The 23,852-nt window shown below is 36.6% G+C and overlaps 5 protein-coding genes and 1 long non-coding RNA gene across 13 annotated transcripts; 3 read left to right on the forward strand and 3 right to left on the reverse strand.

Moving 5' to 3' along the window:
• Window positions 1-302: 302 nt before the first annotated feature.
• LOC104742573 (uncharacterized) lies at window positions 303-1,424 on the forward strand. The gene is made up of 3 exons (XR_015580210.1): window positions 303-490; window positions 823-1,035; window positions 1,162-1,424. It is a non-coding gene; the product is annotated as an uncharacterized LOC104742573 (long non-coding RNA).
• Window positions 1,425-3,954: 2,530 nt separating this feature from the next.
• LOC104742574 (helicase-like transcription factor CHR28) lies at window positions 3,955-9,467 on the forward strand. 3 transcript variants are annotated; one of them, XM_010463591.3, is made up of 11 exons: window positions 3,955-4,170; window positions 4,664-4,787; window positions 4,893-5,365; window positions 5,945-6,016; window positions 6,089-6,166; window positions 6,251-7,181; window positions 7,490-7,620; window positions 7,775-7,993; window positions 8,113-8,676; window positions 8,802-9,011; window positions 9,112-9,467. In XM_010463591.3, the coding sequence occupies exons 2-11, from the start codon at window positions 4,697-4,699 to the stop codon at window positions 9,214-9,216; spliced, it is 2,874 nt and encodes a 957-aa protein (XP_010461893.2). In that variant the 5' UTR covers window positions 3,955-4,170; window positions 4,664-4,696; the 3' UTR covers window positions 9,217-9,467. The 3 variants fall into 3 exon arrangements, with proteins under 3 accessions (XP_010461893.2, XP_010461891.2, XP_010461892.2); XM_010463589.3 differs by having other exon boundaries at window positions 3,968-4,510; XM_010463590.3 differs by having other exon boundaries at window positions 3,993-4,562.
• A 227-nt stretch (window positions 9,468-9,694) lies between these two features.
• Window positions 9,695-12,125, reverse strand: LOC104742575 (scarecrow-like protein 3). 2 transcript variants are annotated; one of them, XM_010463593.3, is made up of 2 exons: window positions 11,953-12,125; window positions 9,695-11,446 (listed from the first exon to the last, which is right to left on the reverse strand). In XM_010463593.3, exon 2 carries the CDS (start codon window positions 11,319-11,321, stop codon window positions 9,873-9,875), a length of 1,449 nt encoding a protein of 482 aa, XP_010461895.2. In that variant the 5' UTR covers window positions 11,322-11,446; window positions 11,953-12,125; the 3' UTR covers window positions 9,695-9,872. The 2 variants fall into 2 exon arrangements, with proteins under 2 accessions (XP_010461895.2, XP_010461894.2); XM_010463592.3 differs by having other exon boundaries at window positions 11,659-12,093.
• A 1,715-nt stretch (window positions 12,126-13,840) lies between these two features.
• LOC104742576 (7-dehydrocholesterol reductase) lies at window positions 13,841-17,677 on the reverse strand. The gene is made up of 13 exons (XM_010463594.3): window positions 17,502-17,677; window positions 16,889-17,111; window positions 16,750-16,805; window positions 16,568-16,670; window positions 16,397-16,462; window positions 15,855-15,968; window positions 15,649-15,775; window positions 15,320-15,420; window positions 14,753-14,878; window positions 14,591-14,655; window positions 14,408-14,489; window positions 14,240-14,322; window positions 13,841-14,137 (listed from the first exon to the last, which is right to left on the reverse strand). The coding sequence occupies exons 1-13, from the start codon at window positions 17,585-17,587 to the stop codon at window positions 14,071-14,073; spliced, it is 1,299 nt and encodes a 432-aa protein (XP_010461896.1). The 5' UTR covers window positions 17,588-17,677; the 3' UTR covers window positions 13,841-14,070.
• Window positions 17,678-17,803: 126 nt separating this feature from the next.
• LOC104742578 (uncharacterized) lies at window positions 17,804-20,866 on the forward strand. Of its 2 annotated transcripts, XM_087484887.1 has the most exons (7): window positions 17,804-18,033; window positions 18,130-18,399; window positions 18,493-18,578; window positions 18,736-18,882; window positions 19,132-19,234; window positions 19,367-19,479; window positions 19,568-19,883. In XM_087484887.1, the coding sequence occupies exons 2-7, from the start codon at window positions 18,192-18,194 to the stop codon at window positions 19,655-19,657; spliced, it is 747 nt and encodes a 248-aa protein (XP_087341013.1). In that variant the 5' UTR covers window positions 17,804-18,033; window positions 18,130-18,191; the 3' UTR covers window positions 19,658-19,883. The 2 variants fall into 2 exon arrangements, with proteins under 2 accessions (XP_087341013.1, XP_087341014.1); XM_087484888.1 differs by lacking the exons at window positions 17,804-18,033; window positions 19,367-19,479; window positions 19,568-19,883 and adding an exon at window positions 20,658-20,866 and having other exon boundaries at window positions 18,192-18,399; window positions 19,132-19,275.
• Window positions 19,074-22,661, reverse strand: LOC104742577 (uncharacterized). 4 transcript variants are annotated; one of them, XM_087484884.1, is made up of 13 exons: window positions 22,219-22,661; window positions 22,024-22,121; window positions 21,748-21,830; window positions 21,469-21,595; window positions 21,319-21,382; window positions 21,119-21,216; window positions 20,942-21,026; window positions 20,743-20,866; window positions 20,537-20,638; window positions 20,388-20,452; window positions 20,220-20,301; window positions 20,062-20,141; window positions 19,753-19,966 (listed from the first exon to the last, which is right to left on the reverse strand). In XM_087484884.1, exons 1-13 carry the CDS (start codon window positions 22,437-22,439, stop codon window positions 19,909-19,911), a joined length of 1,287 nt encoding a protein of 428 aa, XP_087341010.1. In that variant the 5' UTR covers window positions 22,440-22,661; the 3' UTR covers window positions 19,753-19,908. The 4 variants fall into 4 exon arrangements, 3 of the variants coding, with proteins under 3 accessions (XP_087341010.1, XP_087341012.1, XP_087341011.1); XM_087484886.1 differs by having other exon boundaries at window positions 21,737-21,830; window positions 22,219-22,504; XM_087484885.1 differs by lacking the exons at window positions 21,469-21,595; window positions 21,748-21,830 and having other exon boundaries at window positions 22,219-22,507.
• Window positions 22,662-23,852: the final 1,191 nt, after the last annotated feature.

A 23,852-nucleotide genomic window follows, 5' to 3' on the forward strand; every position in this document is an offset into this window, starting at 1 on the left:
TCATGTTTGGTTCACATAAATTTATATTGTAATATATGAAGTTTGATTAACACAAAAAGCACGTTTATCCACTGAATTTGATTATAAAAATTTTCAAACTTAGGAAAACGAAATTACATAGAATTAGTTTAAGTTTAAGGTTGGTACTTGAGTCCAAATATAATATCTCTTGTGATTGTAAATATACTTTTAAATTTATTTAACCCATTGTTTAATGTATAAAGCCTCTAATGGGCCAGTGTGTTCTCGATTTAGCCCATTTTTTATTGTCTAAAGGCACTAATATTTGGATAAACCTAATTAAGCTTCCACGATTCCACACCTCTTCGCAGTTTCTTCTTCTTCGTCTTCTCTCATAACCCTAGGAGTTCTTTTCACAGTCTCTTCGCAGATCCACCGTTGTTTGTCGCGTACTCGGCGTTTGCTTGCCGTCGTTTCACCGTTTAGTCGGCGCCGCTCCTCCATGACGAACCCACCAGTCCCACCACCGGTAAACCCTTATTTACCATTATTACGCTTCCCATTTGGATTAAGGCTACACTTTCATGTTGTTCTTCTTTACACATGAGATTATTTGTAAGATTATTTGTAATTTTAAGGCTACAACCTTAGCAATTGAACGTCCCTGTAAGATTATTTGTTCTCTATAAGCGAATTATGGGACTTAGGCTTCTCATATTTTAACTTCTCTTATTTGATGTCTAATTGTTCTATTTTGAATTATTTTTTACTAACAGCTTTGCTTTCTCATTGTAGAACTTCAATCGTAATGCATTATCATTCAAATGCATATTAATCATGTTCTTTTTCCATGTATATAAGACTGTTGAAAATGGTGGAGTCGAGCCTAATATAATGGCTTTCATTGAGGATGTTTATAAAAGTAAGAAAACTGGCAAGATTGTCTACAAGAAGGCTAAGCAGATTGTGGAGACTTTAAAAGAACAGGTGAATGACCTCCAATCTAAAGAGCCACTTGAAGATGGATTGGTTCAGCCTCTCTCTTGTCCTGAGATAAACGATTTGGTTCGCAAGGTGCGGGGATTCATTTTTTCTCTTAACATGCTTTTTACCATACCAAATCAACTTGACACTTCTTAACTATTTGATTTTTAACATGATGTTTCCATATTTTTTACATTATGCTTGGTTGATTCTCAGGCAATACCCAAAAAAAAGGTAATCGATTTGGATTTGGATCTATCCCAGATCATGAAGAGTTAGATGTTACTGAGAAGCTTCTCAACAAATTTCCAGACTGTCGTCCAGCTGAAGAAGAAGATGATGATGAAACTCAAAATTAAAGTGTTTTAGTTTGGCTGGTTTTTTTGTTGTATTAGTTACGGTTAATATAAGAATCTATTAATGTGGTTTAATTGACAATAACTTCTATTTATATATTTTTGTTATTTTCTGATATTTAATTAATTTAGCATTTTTTATTTTTTATTAATTTTTATTTTCGGTATTTTACATTAATTTGACAATATTTTGGTTGGAAAATAATTGGTTGGAATATCGGTTGGAAATTAAAACGGTTGGTTAACTGTCGGTAATATAGTCTCGACCGATTTACGCCGTCGGTAATTAGTCGGTATTTTTCTAATCGAAATCCGACCGATTTTATCCAACAGAATTTCAACCAACGATTCGGTCGAAAATTTCCGACCGATTTCTAACTAAATAAATTTCCGACCAGCGATTTCCAAACGATTTACAGTGGTCGGTTAATGGTCGGAAATGCCTCTTTCCGACTGATTTTCGACTGATTTCACCGTCGGAAATGGTTATGTTTTCTTGTAGTGTGATCGCAGACAGATGAAGATGTGCGACGGTACGGAGAAAGGTTCGCTGGAAGTCTGTCTGGTGGACATGCTAGGGATGCTGAAGCAACAAGACCGTCTGGTAGACGTTCCAGGCCTGTGGAAACAGCAATGCAGTATTATAGACGAGCTACGTCATCGTTTTAGGGCTTTCAAAATCATGGTTTTGAAAACCTCCACGTTGGTTTGTTACTCTCTTTCCTCCACATCATCACCAGTCTCCTTCTCGTGTTTATTTTTTTTTTTTGGTTGGATGGGAGGAATGTTAAATGATGTAATATTAACAGAGTTCACAATCCAAAAACTAGTAAACCAAGCACCAATGCTACCTAACTATACACTTGATCACAATTGCATACCGAGCAAGACAAACAAATGATGAGCAGGAGCATCCGCCAGAAGCTGAAGATCATAAGGAGAATTCTTGTAGTGAGAAGAGACACAAAGTTCCATCATTCGCTGCAGAGTGCCACTTAACGCCTTAACAGCAGAATATAGGTAGCTAAATGTACTTGGTTAGTAAAATAAACTATTACTATTACCTGTAAAAACAGCTCGCTGTCTTTGTTATAGGAAAATAAGGTATGTATAATGGTATAAGTGGCATTCTAGTTAGTTTTTAGAAAATGAATTAATTCCAACCTTATTAAGATATGTATAATGGTATATGATTCGGTTTTCGAATTGAGCTTGTCTAAGCATCGTACAATGCAATCCATATTGGTGGAGAATCACCAAGGATACTAGGTTTCTCAACCTAGATTAGTACTCAAACTTTTAACTTGGGTGATGATGTAAAAATTTATTCTCATTTTTATCAACCTAATATCCACAACCACAAGAAGCATTTTGCAATGATTATAAACCCAATTATATCAACTACATTAGGTACCCACATTTTGCGCGAGATTTTAATTTAAAACTATTTCGAATACAAAATTCTAAATATAAATATGATTAATTGAATTTTTAAAAGATTTTATTTTCGATATGTGCATTATTTTCTAAAAGTTTAGTAGAAAAAAATTAAACACTTTTAACTACACTTTCTATTCTGTTATTTTTAAAATCACCATTTTTAAATTTAGAAAAAATTAAATAATACATAAATTTTTACTAATTTAATTATCATATTAAGTTTATAAATAATAATATTTACTGAATCTTTCTTATTTTTAAACCATTATTATGATTTGATACTTTTACATTAACATTAACGAATACATTCTCAAGCTTTAAATGTGTTTTTTCCTTCACAGATTAATTATTTTTATTATAAGTAAAAATATTTTAAATTTAGTTTATTTTTTTTAAAAAAAAAAAGGAAAAACTCTTATTTTTTTGTTTTACCAAAAATTGTAACTCTTCAAGATGATTGTTGTACTATTAAATATATATGATAAGTTTCTTTTCGTATTTATATTCATTGAAAAATATTTACACATTATATATTAAGTTAAGATATGATTATCTAATTTTATATTTATGTAATATTTATTCACATTTTTCATATGTTTGTGTTGTGTTTTTCTTAGACTTTATATATATACATTTTCTAAATTATTGGTAAGTTTTTATTTTTTAAATTTCTTTTGTTTTTCCAATTTTAGTTTTGATTTATTTTTTAACTATGATACAACATGACATATTGTTGTATTTTGATTGGCTTAAGAGGGGGTGAATACAAGGGCTTTGGTCCTAAGAATATATATATATTTTTTTTAACAGGTCAACTTTTATCTAACTTCTCATATACTTCTTCTGTCCCTAATAGATTAATTTTTTTAACATTATCACACATATTAAGAAAAAAATTTAATTTTTATTGATAAATTAATTTATAATTACTTTTTGGTAGATAGAGAGTAAATAAAATATTAAATAAATGTCATGTAGGAAAAGCATAAAATAAAATAAATCATTTTGTAAGGTTTTTTTATCTACAAAATAAAAATATATCCTAAAACATTAGTTATCTATTAAAGATGAGTGTTTTTCCCCAAGAAAGAAAGTGAAATATATTAAACTGAAGTTGAACTATTATGGGCCGAGAGGTTTGGGCCGAGGATGACGCATGTTGATGTTTGAGTTTGACTGGTTCTGGTTTTCTTCTATTTATTTTAATTTATTTGTTGAGATTTTTTCCACGTTTTTTTTTTAAAATTGATCAGAGCAAATCTACCATCTACAGTACTCTGTATCTTCATTTTCATCTCCGCTCCAAAACGGCGGCGTTGTGGGCATCTCTCTGCTCTCTCTCTCTGATTCTTTCTTTATTTGGTCAACTGGAGAAAACCCCCCCAACACTAGAATTTGGCTTCACACTCAGTTTTGTTTCTTTCCTTTGGTACTCACTAATTCACGCCTCCCCCAATTTTGCTCCTTTTCCCGTGTTCTTAGGGTTCCCCTTTATCGAAATTTTTGGGTTTTGTAATCAATATTGTCCCGCCATTGCATGTTGTTGTTGTGTTATGTCCTGATTGCTTTTTCTGGGTTTCTGAAATAATCTTCAATTGGAGCCTTTTGGTGATCGTCCATTCGAAATTGATGCCAAATCATCGAACATTACGCAAAAAGCCACCGTCCACTTGAAAGTTGAAACCTTTTTGGTTGGGTGATTATGATTGTTTTGTTTATTTCGATTTAGCAAATTACTTGCCAATATGCAAGTGATGCTCAGCACCAAAGTATGAATCTTTTCTTTGTTTGATCTTATCTGGAAGCTCTTTACTGTTTTGGGTATTGCGGATTTGCCCTTTCGTGATTAGATTAACAGAGCGCTTTCTAAAGTTTGTACATTTTTAGAGGATTACATTACTCTCTTGCGTTGCGTATTTCAGGCTGGTTAAGAACTTGACCGCTTGGTTCTTCCAATGGATTCCGCTATTGATATCAGTTCAGATAGTGACGTCGAGATACAAGAAACTAGAACAAGGCCTCGTCTTCCCCCACCGTCAGCTGAAGGTTACAATTCTGACCTATTTAATTGTTATTTTGTTGTTGTTATTGTTGTTGTGAGGTTTATTTGGGTAGCTTTTGTTGATCTTGGTGCTGTGTTTAACCTAGCAGGATCTCATAGAAAGAATCCCTCTACGCTGAGGCCGCACTTTCTTGGTGGGAGTTCTTCCAGTGCAAATGGTCACACGAAAGTGGGACTTACTAATCCTGCTTCACGCAATGGTTTTGAAGCTCTTAAAAGGACACATCCACCAGCCGTTAATCGACCTCCTTTTCCTCCTAGACCTGACAATGGTACAAGTAACGGGAATGCGAGTCTCTTTCGTGGGCATTATAGTAGTCCATCTGTGTCTACATCAGGCAACAAGAGTAGCATTGGTGATCGTTATGGTGGAGCACACGATGAGCTAGGCATTGTTCGTGTGACTAATGGCACTCGGATCCTACCTTCATCTATGGCTCATGGAACATCTGTGCCTCCTTCACATGTTAATGGTTTTAGTGATCCAATGCATAGGAATGGCATAGGTGAAGATAGGAATTCGGAAAATGATGAGAGGCTGATCTACCAGGCTGCACTACAGGTATTCATCCTTATCTCAACTTTCTACTCGTGTGATTCCCATCTTTGTTTTCCTTTTGTGTTTTTATTCTGTGAACAACACACTTCTTTTTTTCTTTCTTTCTTTCTTTCACCAGCTGTGCGTTTTTAAACTTTAGTATATAAACTATTATGACAGTGGTACTGACGACCATTGAATGACTGCAATAGGCTCGTTCCTTCGTTGTTTGTTATGTGTCAGAGATGAATAATAGGTTTTAGGTTCGGATGTCTCAATTTCTCAATGATGCTTGAAAGTTGAAATCGAGTAACATGCTGAATCTCTCTGTTTTGACCGTGTGTGGAAGTGTTGTTTTCAGTTTTCCTTTCTTTTTGAGAAACGATAAGGAATAGGAACTGTGTTACTTTTGTTGCATTTATCTCTTATTTCACACTGTTGCATCAAGGTTATAATTTCCATACGAGAGTATGGTGATTTCGCAAAATTGCGCTGGTGGCCTGGTATAAGATATTTAATATATATATATATATAGTTGGCAACGATATGAGATGTTGTGATAAGTGCCTAATATTGTGATAATCAAGAATGTATTTTCTGCAGGAACTGAATCAACCCAAGTCTGAGGTTGATTTACCCGCCGGTCTTCTTTCAGTTCCCCTTATGAGGCATCAGGTATTCATGTTTTGGTTCATCTTGCAGTATCTGTCAGAATTGCCTTGTGTACTAAACTCTTTTGTTTCTCAGAAAATTGCATTGGCATGGATGTTTCAGAAGGAAACTTGTAGTTTGCACTGTCGGGGAGGGATATTAGCTGATGATCAGGTTACTGTTAACCGGAATTCTTTTCCGCTAAACTATCTATGATTTACAAGGTTTCTCTCAAAGTCCATTTGGTCTACTGTGCAGGGCCTTGGTAAGACAGTCTCGACTATTGCTCTTATCCTAAGGCAAATGCACGAGGCAAAATTAAAGTCCAAGAATTCAAGTAATCAAGAGGCTGAACCGTTGGATCTGGATGCTGATGATGAGTCAGAAAATCCATTAGAGAAACTAGAGTCTAAGACTCTAAATGATAGTGGTGCGAATGGTAGGTCAGGCATAAGGAAAGCCAAGGTTGAAGAAGCAAGTACTTCAACACAGAAATTTATCAGGAACAGACCAGCTGCTGGCACTTTAATTGTTTGTCCAGCAAGTGTTGTGCGGCAGTGGGCAAGAGAACTTGATGAGAAGGTTACTGATGAAGCCAAACTTTCTGTTTTAATATACCACGGCGGTAACAGGACCAAAGATCCTGTTGAACTAGCTAAATATGATGTGGTAATGACAACTTACGCTATTGTTTCAAATGAAGTTCCAAAGCAACCCCTGGTGGATGATGATGAGAATGATGAAAAAAATGCCGAAAAATACGGTCTCGCTTCTGGCTTCTCTGTCAATAAGAAACGGAAAATTGCAGTGGGTTCTACTAAGCAGAGTAAGAAAAAAGGTAAGAAAAATGCTGATGATTCTTTGTCTGACCCTGACTCTGGTACTCTGGCAAGAGTTGGGTGGTTTCGAGTTGTACTAGATGAAGCTCAAACGATTAAGAATCATAGAACCCAAGTGGCAAGAGCATGTTGCGGTCTTCGAGCCAAAAGGAGATGGTGTTTGTCTGGAACACCGATACAAAATACAATTGATGATTTATACAGCTATTTCAGATTTCTAAGATATGATCCATACGCCGTGTACAAGTCATTTTGCCACACAATTAAGGGTCCAATTTCCAAAAATTCCCTTCAAGGTTACAAGAAGCTTCAAGCTGTTCTGAGGGCTATTATGCTGCGCCGTACTAAAGGTACTTTGACTATCTCACTATTCCTATAAAGTGGTTGGATTGGCGATGGACAGGACTTGACAACAGTGTTCTATGTAATGAGATTTTTCTGCCTATTTCTTAGATTCTTTATAATGAAATTAGTTGTGTGCCATTCTAATGATAGTCCAAAAGTTAAGTCCAGTTATAGTATTCAGTTTGTGCATTTTTCCAATTTCATTTTGCCCTGATCCTATGCTTTAGATGATTGATTTTCCATGTTACTAATATTATCTCCTAACAAAGCTTTGTGCGGGTTTCTGATAATCATCTTCTGATCTGCGATCTAGGAACATTGCTTGATGGCCAGCCTATAATTAATCTACCACCAAAGACAATTAATTTGAGCAAGGTGGACTTTTCGGTAGAGGAGCGGTCTTTCTACAACAAGCTTGAATCTGATTCACGTTCTCAGTTCAAGGTCCTCTTTATCAGTTCATCCTTGGTTTATAGTTGTAACTAGCAGCTCGATATGATAAAAATATTACTTTGTGGTTATGGAGGAGTTTACATTGAAGAAAATGTTTTTGCAGTGATTCCTGTCAAGTCTGTAATACAATATTTTTTCTCTGCAGGCATATGCTGCTGCAGGAACCTTGAATCAAAACTATGCAAACATACTTCTCATGCTTTTGCGACTACGCCAAGCTTGTGACCACCCCCAACTTGTTAAAGGATATAACTCAGATTCTGTTGGAAAAGTATCAGAAGCAGCTGTTAAAAGACTTCCTAAGGAGGCTCGAGTTAGCCTGCTCAGTCGCGTAGAATCATCTCCCATCTGCTGTCGCTGCCATGTAAGTGCATAATAATTTAGAAATATAAGTAGAATCTCTTCAGGTTTTGCCACAATCTAGTCCTTAAGCTACTGGTTCTGATTTTGTTTACCCATTCATTTCGTCTTGTCTCTTTGCAGGATCCACCAGAAGACCCTGTTGTTACTTTGTGTGGCCATATATTCTGCTATCAATGTGTATCAGAATATATCACAGGGGATGAGAACACCTGCCCTGTGCCTAGATGCAGAGAACAGCTTGCACATGATGTTGTTTTCTCTGAATCCACCCTTAGAAGTTGCATTGCTGATGATTTGGGTTGTAGTTCGTCACAGGATAGAGGTCTTGACAAAGCAGTTATTCAGAACAGCGAGTTTAGTTCATCAAAAATCAAAGCTGTCTTAGATATTCTGCAGTCGCTTTCTAACCAAGGCAGTCTAAACTCAGCACAGAATGGTCGAATGTCTTCTTCCTCGCAGCCATATGACGATGATGATGTCACCATTGTAGAGAAAACGAGTCTGCACTCAACTTCTTCTAACCAAGGACCAATAAAAACGATTATATTTTCTCAGTGGACTGGTATGCTTGACTTGGTCGAGCTGTCTCTAGTTGAATATAGTATAGAATTTAGAAGACTAGATGGTACAATGAGTCTAATTGCCAGAGACAGAGCTGTGAAAGAGTTCAGCAACGATCCAGATGTAAGTCGTATGCACATCTTCATAACTTTTATCTGAAATTATTTTCAGCTACTCTATTTTCATAGTGGTATATGTCCCTCTTTTTATCCTGGAACTCTCTAATCAGTGCAAGAATTCCTAAACAGGTAAAAGTGATGATAATGTCTTTAAAAGCTGGAAATCTTGGGCTGAATATGATTGCTGCATGTCATGTCATTCTTCTGGATCTTTGGTGGAATCCAACTACTGAAGATCAAGCTATTGATCGAGCACATCGTATTGGACAAACTCGACCAGTAACTGTAACTCGTATGACAATAAAAGATACTGTCGAGGATAGAATCTTGGCTCTCCAGGTATGCTCTGAAATCTATATATATATATTTCCTTTTAGGTGATACTTGTTTCCCCCATCTGTTTCTCATTTCTGGTTCTGTGATTTCCGTTTATCATCAGGAAGATAAAAGGAAAATGGTTGCGTCTGCCTTTGGTGAAGATCATGGCGGAAGCTCTGCAACTCGATTAACAGTAGATGATCTCAAATATCTATTCATGGTGTAGCCGTTTTTCACTTCTTCCAGAATTTTGATCTTGAAGAAATCTTGAGCTGCATTCTTTGTGTTCTTCAGGTTCACAGATTGAAAGTGAGGAAATATGTAAATAACTTCTTTTCATAGTATATACATCAAACTCTCTTTGGAGATTGCATGTCCTTATTGTAAACTAAATATATACAGTATACAACAAGTTAGTCATTTACATACATGACAAGATCATCTGCTTAAATCTAAATTAATTTTTGGTCTCTGCAAGAAGTTGGAGTTTTGTGATCATAAAATCATAAACAAAGCCAAAAACATTATGTTGCCTTTTTGAATATGACTGTCTTTTTTTGTTTGTGTTTCTGATTTTCGCCAGAGGATTGATGGTGACTGGTTGATATGACAGTAAAGAAACTGGAATGTAGTGATCCTCAGCTCAACAGGGATTCAGTTTGGTATCAAACCAAAATGAACCAACAAACAAATACACTGCTGAAAACTCAAAAGGCATTTATATGCAGAGGCAATAGAAGCATTTGCTAAAATAGCATAACGAGACAGAAAGTCACAATCACAAAACAACTACGATTGTGTCCCTATGTATACAAAAGAAAGGGACCCTGCTCATAAACAAAAGAGAACACAAAGTGTACATATCATTCATTCATGTTCTTTTCACTTCCTGCACCTCCAAGCTGATACCGAGTATAGAGGTCGATCTTGCCAGCAAATCACGGCACACCCGCTCTCTTCTTTAATCCTATATCCATCAAAACCGCACCCTTGAAGCAATCTCCTAGCCTGCAACATTGCATAATAGCTTAGAGGAACGTTCCCAAAACCAGCCAAATCAATCCTCTGGCTCCATTTCTCAAGCTTCTCGTGTCTTTCTCTTCTCTCAGAACCCTCACAGGCTATGATGTTCTTGATCTCCTCCCCAAAGAGCATCTTCTCCACTTTGATCCTATCTTGAGACGTTCTTGGAACTTTTGTTTCCAAGCAATCAAACAGTGCTGCGTAGGTGTAGAGTGATTCTAATAGCCTCTCCATTAGTGCGGAGCCGTTGTGGTCTGAGTCTTGCTCAGTGACCACCATGACCTTTGGGGACAAACCCCACATTGCATTGAGGAAGCTATCAGTCCTTCCTGAACTATGTAGAGGCAAAGATGAGGCTGAGTCACCGCTCGGGCTATACCCATTGTTGTTGCTCATCTCGTTCTCAGGTGCCTCAGCTGCAGAGCCATGGCTCATCATTAGAACTCTCTGCAAGTCAATTCCACTAGGGTTGTTCTGAAACCGTACAGCGTAGTTCTTTCTCATGAGATCATCGTCCGAGGCCAAGAAGGTATGCAATTGAAGAACCGAGCTAACGGCTAAGGCCTCTCCTGTTTTAACCCGCAACTGTTCAACGTTTAAGCAGTCTAATCTACTCACAATTGGATTAAACTGAAACGGGATATCAAGTTTCTCTGCTTCCTCAATGAGTCTATGAGCCATTTGATCAAGCACTTCCTTCTGGTGATGAACACCAGTGATTCTCAAATGTGGTGGACCTTCAGGCCTAGAGTTGAAAGCTTGAATCAAAGCAAGCCACTGAGCCGGCTCAGAAGCATCGAGATCAATCACATGAACCATCTTCTCTCCTTCCATAGCCTCGAGTATAGCCCGATTAGTGAGCAAGTAAGAGACTTTGAGTATGGGGAACATGTCAAAGAAAAGTCTCCTGACATGAATCTCCTCAGAGACATTGTTGGTCCTTGTCTGAGTTGCCTGAAGAGCCTTGTAGAGACCAGGCCACGACTTGAGGATTCGGTTAGCGAGAGCTTCGGTGAAGTAAGCAGCGATTCGCTGCATCGTGTCGCCGTCAGGAGAAGCGAGGTGAGAGAGCTGCTCGAGCGCTGCGTTAGCGTTTTGGAGGCTACCAGAGGCCACGTGGTTGGCGCAAGTTAGCAAGAGGTGGATTAAGTAGAGGCCACGCTCCTCTGGTTTGAGGTCTTTGAGACAATGAAACGGTGAAGAAGAAGCAAGGAGAGTCGGTCTGTTGAGTGACATAGTTGAAAAGACCTGAAGTGGTGATGAAGCTACAGAGGATGTTACATTATCTTCTTGAAGCATAGCCACCATTGAAGGGCCAAAAGCAACCAAAAAAAAAAGTTTAATCCTTTTTAGGGAAAAAACGGAACTTTGAGAGGCTCACGACGAGAAGAAGCAAACCCAAGATTCCAAGTTTCTTTAAAGATCCAGAGAATCTGCAGTTTAACAAAAAAGAGGTTAAAGAACAGAGAAGAACTAACAAACTAGGGTTTGCAGAAAGTACACAACTTTAAACCTTTTAATCTTGGGATTTTTTAATTTTCTTTTTTAAATACAGACAGACACAGAGAGCTGAACTAAAACTGTCTGAATTTGATAACAAGAACTAGCTAATGATCAAAGAAGATAACACAAAGAGTAAACTTACTGGATATTTTGCATCAATGGAAAGAACAAAATTCACAAGAATGTCGAAGAAAAATGTTTTATTTTTTTGTTTGCTTTAAAAATAGGGAGGAAGGGGGTTGTTCTCTTCTTCTCTCTATCTCTCTATCTTGTTATCTATCTATCTATCTAAGTCTCTGGTGGTTATCTTGTGAGTGTTAGCGTGTGTGTGAATTGTTCTTGTTTTTTTTTGTTTGTGGGAAAAAAAAAAGAAAGAAAAAAAGAAGAAAGAAAACACTAAAACAGAGGAGGCATTGTTCCTTTTGGCTGTACGTACCAGACAATGCGTGATAGTTGGTTTTGTCTTCTTCCTCTTTGTCTTTGTCTTTTTTCCTCTTTCACATCTCCTCTACTCTACCACCTCCTCCCTCTCTCTCTCTCTTTCCTTTGTGTTAAGGAATTATAAAAAGGTTATCACATTTTCAATCCCACCGTTTAACTATATTTCTGTGTACTACTAACAGCATGTATATTCACATAAGAATATGTTTTTTTTTTTTATTCTGAGTGCGTTTACACAGCCATTTGAACAAAACAAGAAAAACAAAAAAGAGTGGGTTTGCAGCCATTAAATAACATCAACAAACGAATTGATTGAGAGTACTTAGCCTATATGTTGCTGTTCATTTTTGATTTTAATCTGTAAAGCTTGTAGGAGTTAGTCATATTGATCCGGATAAGTGATAACTATATCTGAAATACTGTAAATTGTTTTGATATATTGGAATATTAGATTTTTTTAGATTATTACTACATTATATACTTTTCTTAATCAATTCATACACACATATACATTTGTTTAATTCTAGGCAAAATTGTTTTTGTTCATTTGCTAATTTTTGCACCACATATTTTTTTGTTTATTAGATTTTTCACCATTTGTAAAACCATTAGAGCCATCAATCTTATAGGGGGAAGTATCACCTAGAAATTTCTTCAAATTAACTTAAATTGTCTAGAAACTACCAAAAAGAAAAGGAAAAAGTATTTACTTATGGGGGAAGAAGAAGTTCAATTGTCATTATACATTTTGGAATCATCTTATAAATATATACATACAAGAATACAACATATATGTCTGTATTCGAGATTGGAACCTCCCCTTTTATGGGTTTTTGTCATGACATGAGGTGGATTTGGAATCATGACTATATTTATAACGTGTAATTTTGTTTAAAGGCAAAAGAAAAAACTGTTTTGGTAAAAATATTGATTCTGAGAAGACGGAAACGTCCAAACACGCCCTAACAAAGACAAAACATAACCCAAAAACCATCTCTTTTGTTTTTGTTGTTTTATTCGGAAAAAATTAATAAAAATATATATATTTGCGATGAGGCTTGAGGCTTGGGTGTGGGATTTGTCTGTCTTCTTTAAATGTTCATTGTCTTTTCATTACTTTTCTCTTTGTCCTTTTCTTCCTTTTTAATGCCTACGTTTTTGTCTTCTTCTCTTCTTTCTCTCTCTCTTTGTTTTTTACTGTATGTGTGTGTTGAGAAAAACATTATGCAGTTTTTTTTAAACTAGAAGACCATTGACCAGAGAGATTCTATAGAAAAGAATGAGATTATTTACTGTTCTGTACCTGATCTGATCAAAATAGTAAAACAGTATAAAATGAGAAAAATATGCTTCACAAAACAGGAAACATTCAACTTGATTTTAACTACACATTAGAGAATGATGACTTTTTTGTTTTGTGATCATAGAAAAAAACATTTGAAAGAGCTTGTAAGATCTCGTATGATATATATCCAACCATAAAATTACAATTTTGTGAAACTGTGTCAATAGTAGAATCGTAGATTCTAACATCATGCATAGTACCGACTACCGATCAAACCTAAATAAATGCAGTCAACTTGATAACAGGATAGTCGGTGAGATGTGTTGTGTGATTGCAAATTTGAGATTCTTCGTGTATTTTATAGTAGGGTTTAAGTCCCATCAATCCATGTATTTTATAAGATTCAACTCTCATCGAACTCGGTACCACTACAATATAAATCTTACGTTCCAATCTCTTGGTCAATCTTACATCGTTAAAAGAAAAGAAAAAAATCGCAACTACTAATCAAAATTATAGTCGGTGGCATGAGGGACTACTTTTAGTTGAATTGGTATATATATAGACGATGAATTAGATGTTGAATTAACTTATTTGATGCATGAAAAAAAGCAGTAGTATAAAATTAAAACGACAGAGTAAGTTTACTTAATCTAGAGAAAATTATAGGCGTAGTAAAACTAGAAGGAGAGATTTTAAAACCTAGCATACAAATCAGCAAAAGAATGTCTAACGCATCAATTTGCTGCTTTTGGTCTTTTGATGATACCAACGTTCGAAATAGCTAAACAAGTAGTAGTTAAAAAAAGAGAGCAGACTTCGTTACAATCAATAAATTCCCGGAATGATCCTGTATTTGACTTTCTCACAATACAGCTTCCAATATTTCCCATACCTTTTTACCAAAACAAATAAATAAATAAAACATATATGGTCAGCAAATCAAACCAAAGACCAAAGAGGATCTGTAAATAAATCGTTCAGATTTTGCGCTTACTTTGATCTGCATCGGTCATCGTCTCTCTTAGCTCGATCGAACAGAAGAATGGTGAGGAATATGACGTAGAAGTATGCCAAGAACTGGTTTGAAACAAAGATGTTTTCTGTGTTAATTGTGTCTCACTTGCAAGATATAATATAGCAAATAGATGGAGAAGGATTTTACGTTATCAAAGAGAGCTGGTACAGTCCAGAAGAAAGCACTTAAGATCTCAGGAACATAATGGAAATGACGCGCCAATCCCCACCTGCACAGTCAAAGCCATTGGTGATGAACAACGTCTTATTAATTGTTGTTACAGTGTAATAGTATAATAAGGAAGTTGTTGTTACAGTACAATAATCTTACCATCCAGAGGTTAAGAGAAGACTAGTTTTAGTTTCACCAGATGTTGTAGTATATGACGCCACAATCTGCAACAAACCGAGAGGCCAAGAGATATTTATACACATTGAAAAGGAATAAAGCTAAGTTCACTGAGCTAGTTGGGGCTTTATTATATGATCACACCTTTGACGGGGCTCTGCCCCAAACTGAACATTTCCCATTTGTCCTTCTGAACTCTTGCCTTTGTCTATCACAGTCGTAGTTTATGTAAATGCAAAGAATTCCTGCAACGAGAATGTATATTGCCAACTGCAACCAAAGACAGATATGGTGACGTCTTAGAGACAGAGATAGGCAATAACGTGTCAACGATTATAGGGTCAATAGTGTTTTCATTATCAGCTTTATTCTACTAAAAGGTTGATTTCTCACAACTAGATTCATGAGCCATAGCATGGAATGATTTAAGCATATAATAGACATTCTATATACTATAATTCCTGTCTCAACTGTAATGAAAGATACACGGTAATTCAATTACAAGAATTAAAGTGCAATTCCTAGAAATCTGAATACTTTAGGAAACACTAACGTTGAGACTTGAGATTGCCACATTTACCTTAACCTTTCTTGTTTTTCTAACCTTATGAAAGTGGTATCATAAAGGAATCTCATTCGATTAACAATCAAAGGTTATTTCTCACGTATAACATTCTCTATATTCCGCTATAAAAGTTAAACTTTTTGCACCTGAATTCCAAGTTCGACAGGGTGGTTCACAAGGTACATGCCTGGAGAGGTGTACACAGAAGGCACCCACACTAGACAACCCCAGCAAATATAGAATCCAGCTGAAAATCACAAATTATAAAGCATGGGAAATGTTAGCTTTCCGTGATTTTAAGCTGGGAATAAGAATCTGGATAAAATGCTGCTGCATTTGCTATATAAACAGAACCAACAAGGTACGTCTGGCCTCATAGTAAAGAACTATAGTTGTTGCAACTGGCTTTCTTTCCTTGTACCTTCTATGAAGACGATGATGATAATATAAATTCATACATATACCAGATGCATACCTCGGTCATGTGCAATGTCCATGGTGTTCCAATAACCAGCTTCCCACCAGAAGAATTTTGTGACATACACCAGCATCAGTATTGTGTTCACCAGCATTGAGTCAGATACTTTCCCATTTATTTCATACTAGTTAAGGTAAGCATAGGAACCACAAATTAGAAAGAGGTAAACTCCGTTGTTTACAAAAAAACTTTTCAAAACATACCTGTTTTATGCAGTACGTGACTGCAAGAACTGCCCAAGACATCATTCCGAATCTGCAATTAGTAAAAACCTTTATGTCGAAGTTCTTACCAATTCGAGGGTACAACTCCATGCCCTGCAAAGCACAACGCAAAGAATACAGTGAGAAAAAAGAATGCCACAAATTTAAGTTATGTTAATGATAAGCAGGACACAAGGAGTAGATTGTGAGAGAAGGATCTAAACTTGAGATTGTTATCATAAGTTAAAAACTACTGCACACTTTGTTCTTGTCCTTCTTCATCTATGGACATTCAAGACGATATTCACACAAAACTATTTCCCTTGCATTTAGTCAACTAAATGAACAAATACCGCAAAGAACATTGACGTTTACAGGTCTACTAAATGTGGAACTTTAGTAAAGCTTGACCTCCAAATGTTGAGCAAAGAGGCAAGAAAATTATGAAGAGATGGCTAATATTGGCAAGACATGAGTTCCTCAAATAAATCCCAACGAGTAATTTCAGAAGAATGAGAATCTGATCAGCAGAAATAACTCACCCAATAGAAGTCAATAATTAGGTTACCACATGAACCAGAGTCACTTGATGAAGGTGCAACATGACCCTGTACAAGGAAAAGAACAAGTTTTAGAAACAACAAAGGTCAAATATTACAATAGTAGAGAGTAAGAAAACAAGGAACACACCATTCATGACAGAGACCACTTACTTTTATGTACAACAAGACACAAAATATGAGGCTTCCGAATATTAGTGCCGAAAATATTTCACCCAAGTGATCATAGACAATTGCAGGGTTGAAGATCCCAAACCTGAATAACGCAATGTAAGTATAAAGTATCTAAAGTTAATCCATACCAAAGTCATCAAAAAGATTTAAACATTGCTTACCACCAAAGACCAAGATAGGTGGCTAGTGTCACAAAGTAAGCAGCCAAACCATTGGCCTGCAAGAACAGAACCGTACACTTGTTATATCAACTTCCACCACACAAGGCTAACTGAACTTATGTAAACCCAATTTCAGTACCTTGTAAACTGGTCTGTTTCCGGCTGGAGAAATTGGACCCTCAACTCTTCTACCAGGCAGAAGCAGCTGAAGAGCAGCTTCAAATGCTCCATAGCAGAAAATTATTTTCCAAGCAATCATAGTGGGTCTTGGCCATATATCGATGAGTCCTTGAACTCCACTCTCCCAAAAGTAGCCAAAGGTCTTAGTAACAGAACCATCCTGATGAACCATTGTGTACCATCTGCATCAAAACGAAATGTAACTAGTCTCCATTACTTAAAAACTCACTGAGATAATCATACTGGAGAAAACTAAGTTCCAAAAACAGAGAAGTAGATACAAATAGAATAATAATAAATCATAATGGCTACAATTCCCCAGATAGATAAGATATGAATTTATAGCTTCAAATCTACGCATGTTGCTTAATCTGGACAACGAAGACCATAACTCTATCAGCATGCGGCTACTGAAACAAGACTTTTTACGAGAAAGAATCATTGTGAATCGCTTTTTCTCAATCGAAGGTTCTAATGATTCCTAAGATATAAAGATAATGAGCAATCAAATTCAGGATATGAATCAAAGTCTGATCTGAGGAACTAGAGAGAATAAAGTAAGAGAGCATTACAGGAGAATGACGAAAGGTGGACAGAAGGCGAGAAGCGAAAGCATCGATGCGTAAGTAACGATCGGAGAATGTACAGTCTCCGCCATCTTCTTCTTCTTCTTCTTCTCGGACAAAAACCTCAGATTCTGATCTGTGTTGTGTTGTGTTGACCCAAACGAGTCTGCGAAGTTAACAATGAAGACGATGATGAACTGAAACACAGAGATCACCAAAGGCAACGAGTGATGATGTGTCACGTGCCCTCCACATGTTGCTAGGAAATTCCAATTTTACCCTTGAGACTTTTCATCGCCATCGTTTTTGACAATCCCAATCTTCTTTCTTTCTTTCTTTCTTTCTTCGCCCTCAAACCTCAAAAAAGATCTTTCTCTTCTTCGTCTCTGTTTGAATTCAACACATAGTGATGGATCGAGGAGACTAACAAAATCATTCCAAAGCCATAGTGTTTACACCACAGCTTCTTCTATAGTCTGCAAAAAATAAAAGCAATGCTTGGTTTGGAATCAAGTTCTCGAGAATTGGTTGAATTCGTGTAAGTTTCGATTTTTTTTTTTTTTTGGGGGGTGATTTCTATCGAAACCCTAGATCGAGTTTTCTGATGGTCTGTCGATTGCTCTCGTGTTCACAGGTTTCGCCATTTGTAGCTCTTTTAGTAGTATGTTCTTCAAGAGATGCAATTAGAGCTTAGTGATGATTGATGATGATAGGAAGAAGGAACATGTTTTATTCGAGGAATCAACAACATCCTCCAACGAAATCGTAGCAGTTGAGAGAAGGGATCGTGTTTTGGAGGAAGGACAAGTTTCAGAGATAGCTGAGAGTGATGATGACGACGACGAAACTACACTTCTCGTTTCTGGAGATCAGCCGCAATGTCGGATTTGCCTTGATGTCGGAGGTATAATAATAACTATAGGCGATTCCTGATCTCTGAGGATGATTACAGTAATTGGAGTTTGTAGAGAAATGAGTATACTTTTGTTGATTGCAGGGGAAGATCTGATTGCTCCCTGTAATTGTAAAGGTACTCAGAAGCACGTTCACAGATCTTGTCTCGATAACTGGCGTTCCACCAAGGTAAATTATTGTGACCACGTTTGTTCTTGATGGGGTGGTAGATGAGGTTTTGAATCAATGGTTTTACTTCGCTCATGAACTGTGTTTTGTTTCTATGATTTGGGTGTTTCTGAAGCTGGTTTGTTTTTTTTTCCTCTGGGTGTGCAATATGTTTCAGGAAGGTTTTGCATTTTCGCATTGTACAGAGTGTAGAGCCTTCTTTAAACTCCGAGCCAATGTGCCTGCTGATAGATGGTGGTTGAGATTGAGATTTCAGCTACTGGTTGCTAGAGATCATGCCTTCATCTTCATTTCTGTCCAGATGGTACATCACCTGTTTCCTTGTTTCTGTAATGTTACCATCTTCTTGGCTCCCATATTTATCAATCCCACTCTCGTATTATACATGAGGATGCAAATCCATAGCTATATCAGTTCATGACCAAATTCTTGCTTTCTTATTGCATTGGAAAACTGAAAAAGGAGATTCCTTGTGTGAATTTGGATTAGATGTTACATGTGATGCTTAGTGAATGCATTTATACTTAAGAACAAAGGCTTCTTGTTTCAACAGATCGTAGCATTCTTGGGGTTACTAGTATACAAGTTCTACGGTGAAGAACTACGAGAAATGTTTGGTTATGAGGAACATCCTTATGGGTTCTACACATTGGCTGGTACAACTACTTTCGTTTTCTATAGGTTCATGGACATAATCGCTCGGCCACTAGACCTTAGAGTCGACCAGAACTATTTTTGTGCTGAATCACTGAGCGTTAATGAACATGATGGTCTATTTCATGTCGCAGTTTTGGCCATTGTCTTGGTAGGACTGCTTTACGGGTTCTTCATCGCCATTATATGTGGTCAAAGGATCAACGAGCGGCATTACCATGTTCTTGCCAAACAAGAACTCACAAAGGTCAGCTTTCTTGCAGCTTTTCTGTCCTTGAACATCATCGACAATTTCTTTTTGGTACACAACACTCTTTTTGTGTCGATCACATCAGGAATATATAGTGGAAGACCGCGACTGCAAGAATGTTCCTGAGCTTGACCAGAGTCATGTGATGGAACTAAAAATGTTGGGACTTTATTGAACGTATAGTACAAGAGAAGAGCTTGCTGGGTCTTTGCTCTTCATTTCACCTGTAAATTATACTCTTCATTGATTTATATGGTTGTTTCACCAAGATTTTGTCATCTCCAAGTGGGGGTTTTTTCTTTTTCGTTATATATTTCTGACGCAAATATATATCTGTACGAGTATACATATAAGAAGTAATTTGGTTTACAGGTTTACGAAGTAAAGTATCAGTCATCATCTATGTTTCTTCTTCCTCGATTGAACTCATACGTAAATCCCTAAAACCACCTCCTTCGGCACGGTTTCTACCATCCATGGTGGCCTTTAGATCAGAAGAAACCCACGAAAATACATTATTAAATTAGAAGAGGAAATAAAGAATCGGTATCTGCAAAAAAAGGAACAAAAATGGCTCACTTGTTCAATATGAAATTGAATGTTCCTTGTGATGCACGTTTGAGAAGAACCTCCCTTGCCTCTATTGCAATCCCTTGAGGCTGTAGAACAACACTTCAAAATTATTTTTCATTGTAAACAAAAATAACCTTGAGGTCGTTTTGCAAATCTACAGAGACCTCTTCTGGAAACCAAACCCCTGGTTGTGTGCTTCCTTCAAGCATTGCTAGGACAAAAGCCGCGGTTGAAACTCCAACGGATCTATAAACCCAAGATATTTTAATTCCCATACATAACTTTACATATACGTATATATATGCAAATATAAGGATGTTAAGGAGACTCACACAGATAGTGATTTATGACTAAATAACCCAACTGTGGTCCGTCCATCCGAGCACTCCAAATCAACCTTCCCAAACAGTTAACATAAGTAACAACGAGTAACCAAAATAACTGCTGCAAATTATTTTGAAATTCTCTGTTTTTCACTTACCCTCATCGAGACACGCTCTCCAGCAAAGCCATCCATGGCTCTAATGACAGGGTCGAACATGTCTACCATTTGTTGGACTTTGGCTTTGTCTCTAAGGACCTCCTGCAGCGTACAAGACAAGCATTGCAATTTGATTACAGGAAAGAGATGTGATTATCATCCTCGATCATGTAACCATTGATTCAGGTAAGGTCCGAGTATGATACCCGTGGTAAGACTTTTGTCATAATCTCCATTCCCCAGTTCCAGAAGAAAGGAGCTGTGCCGAATCGAGCACTGACAGTCGGCACTCCAAGAACTTCATGAGTTGATCTAACTTCTGGCAAATTCCTGAAAACAACTATTGTTCTAAGCAATTTTGTTCAGGGATGTGAATGGAGCTTTTGATATGGAGGAGTGACTTACAAAAGATAAACGTCTCTTTTCCGTATGCCTTTTCCAAAATCTACGTTCATCACTCCGCTGTAGGGTCTTAGTTTCACCTTCTCTCCTGATCAAAAGTCCCACAATACAAGGCTGAGAAAATTTCTGAAAGTGTAATATGTTTTAATTTCCAAGAGTTTGAAGTCCTATAACACTTGCCTTGTTTATATGCAGTAACTTCTTCACCGAGGAGTAGAAAACTGGTTGCTAATATTGTAGGACCTGCACCGCCAGTGCCTGCTGTGTAATAAGAGAACCTGATATGACATAGCGAGAAACGAAAAAGTCTGATTCAAATAAAAAGGAAAAATATTTGCAATATGATAACTATAGTTTCACTTATGAATTACTTATGTAACCTTAATTTCTCTGGCTTCCCTTTGTCTTCGCTTATTGCTGCAGCAACCAGTTCTGCCGCCATGACTATACGAAAGTTAAACATGTTAAATTATTGCAACATCAAACAAAACCAAGCTAAAACAGACATGTGTTAACTTCAGATATAACACCATTGCTAACTCCTGGATATATTCCAGCTGTTGTTATCGCGGGAATATTTGCAGCAATTGCCTCAGCCTGAAGAGATTTTGCACGGAAAGCATAGCTTGTGTCGTCACAAACGTCGACATATGCAGTCTGTTTTGTTTCAGATATAAACCACACAAAAATTCTCTGTAAGACTCATTTCCTAAACTCAAACCAAGCAGGAGTATACTTCTCATGCATTTCAAACAAGGTTAAGTTTGGTGACATTAGAAAATGTTTTTTTTTTATTACCTTATCCTCACCTTGGTCTTTATGGCAGCTTCAAGAACAGTGCATCGAGGAGCTTGCTGAAAAGGTCCAGCGGCATGGACTACAAGATCAACGTCTGGATTCCCACATTTCACGGTGAATACTCAAATATGAAACTTCAAATGCCAAAAAAATCCTGAACTTGTCTAAATTCATCAAGCAGTCTCAATTCAATCCCAAAATCTCATCTAATTGTCCAAATTCAATCCCAAAATCTCATCCAATTGTCCAAATTCAAGCATATACAAAAAATTTTGACTGAAACAAACCTCTTAAAGTAGTCTCAAGCATCTTAGTGTCATTGATATCCACTTGAGCAAACTCAGAATTCTCTCCAAGCTTAGTCACCATTGCTTCACCCTTATCTCTGCGCACAGAGGATGATTCATCAGCACAAAGAAATAGGTATCTCAAACACAATGAATTTTCAACTTCTTCGACACTTTGTTTATTTTCTGGCAAACCTGTTGCGTCCACCGACGACGATCTTAAGCTTGGGACATAGCTTAGAAAGAGCAGTAGCAGTAGACCCGCCGACCCGACCCGTTCCACCCAAAACCAATACCCGATAGTTCCGAGTAGGATCAGACAGCTTAACCTCCGGAACGCCGTCGTATTTCGTTTCGCTAGACGAAGCTGCTCGTATCGTAGCTCTGTACGGTTGCAGCAGCAGAGCTCGAGCCATTCTCCGTCTCTCTCCCTCTCTCACTCACTCACTCACCTCATCTCTTTAGCAGTTCTATCGCACGCGATGACGTGTCAGAATTTGAACGTGATAAATTGCTTGGGCTTTTTTCCAGCCCAGTAAGTAAAAATAGGTGGGCCTTATAAATGGATGGGTCTAAATGAAGAAATGGACTAAAAATATTTCTTGTTTTTTTTTTTCTTAGTTTTGAACTTTATGTACATCCAGACAAGATAAGTCGTATTCGTATTTATACGGTGTTTGAATATTAAATATATGAAATAAAATTATTCAAAAAAGTGTACAAAAAATTAAATGTAATCACATAAACTTAATAAATGCGAAATTAAATTAGATGGGGAAAAAAGAAAAAAAAAAGTTTGGTGGCGGAAGTGAGAAAAAAGAAGAAGAAAGCGTAGCGTCAGCGAAGGGTAAGCAGGTGACGTGTCAAGTCACGTGACCACAATCTGAGAAACCAAAACGCGGAGAACCTCTAGGGTTATATTATTATTAATAGACCCCCACACACGAGGGGTCAAAATGGTAAATATTACGAAACGTGTAGGTCCTATTGTTGAGTGGCAGTGAGCTGTCAAACTGGGGAAGAGCGATTTTTTTTCTCTCTTTCTTCTTCTCTTTTTTTTTTTTTTTTTTTTTTCTTTCTTCTTAAATCGCAACGTGCGTTTTCATGGGCTCTGACGCTGTTTGTCCCTCACCTTTGAAGATTTTTTTGTTTCTTTTTAATTTCCCAACAATAAAAACATTTCTTCAAAAAAAAAAAATGGCATATAAAAAACTATAATGTAAAAAATTAAAATTGCCAGCTTTTATGCGGCTGTTCGCCACATTCATAAACCAAAAGGACATTCGAATTTTTATTTTAATTATAATATATTTATATACAAACTTTTGTTACTTACCTATATAGTACATAGTTTTTACATTTTTTAAAAAAAAACTACAATTATTCTGGAATATTTTGTTTTACACAGTAGTTTAATCAAATTTGTACAAAAAAAAAAAATACGCAAAAATGTCTCCGAAGGTTTGTATGCTTAAAATTTTTAATCGTACTGTAACTAAAACGGCTTTTCATTTACTTTGTTATTATGTGAACTGAATTAAGTTAAATAAATGACGAAAAATAGCAATAATGGCTGGCAGAAAATAATAATGCCAATGAAATTTGCCAAGTTGGCTTCAAATGTAGGGCATGGTACTTAAAAAAAAAAAAAAAAAGGTGGAATATTACAATACAAGCCCTATACATGAGGGTTTATTTTGTTGGACAAGATTTAGCCACGAGTCATTATCAATAATTTGATTTCCATGGACCGTTTTTATTAAAAATGAAAAAATTAATCGATGGTTAAGAATGCTTCTAATTATTAATAATTTGGTGAGTGATTCTCT

This window comes from Camelina sativa, chromosome 14 (assembly GCF_030686135.1).
Source record: "Camelina sativa cultivar CO46 ecotype springtype chromosome 14, ASM3068613v1".
NCBI lineage: Eukaryota > Viridiplantae > Streptophyta > Magnoliopsida > Brassicales > Brassicaceae > Camelina > Camelina sativa.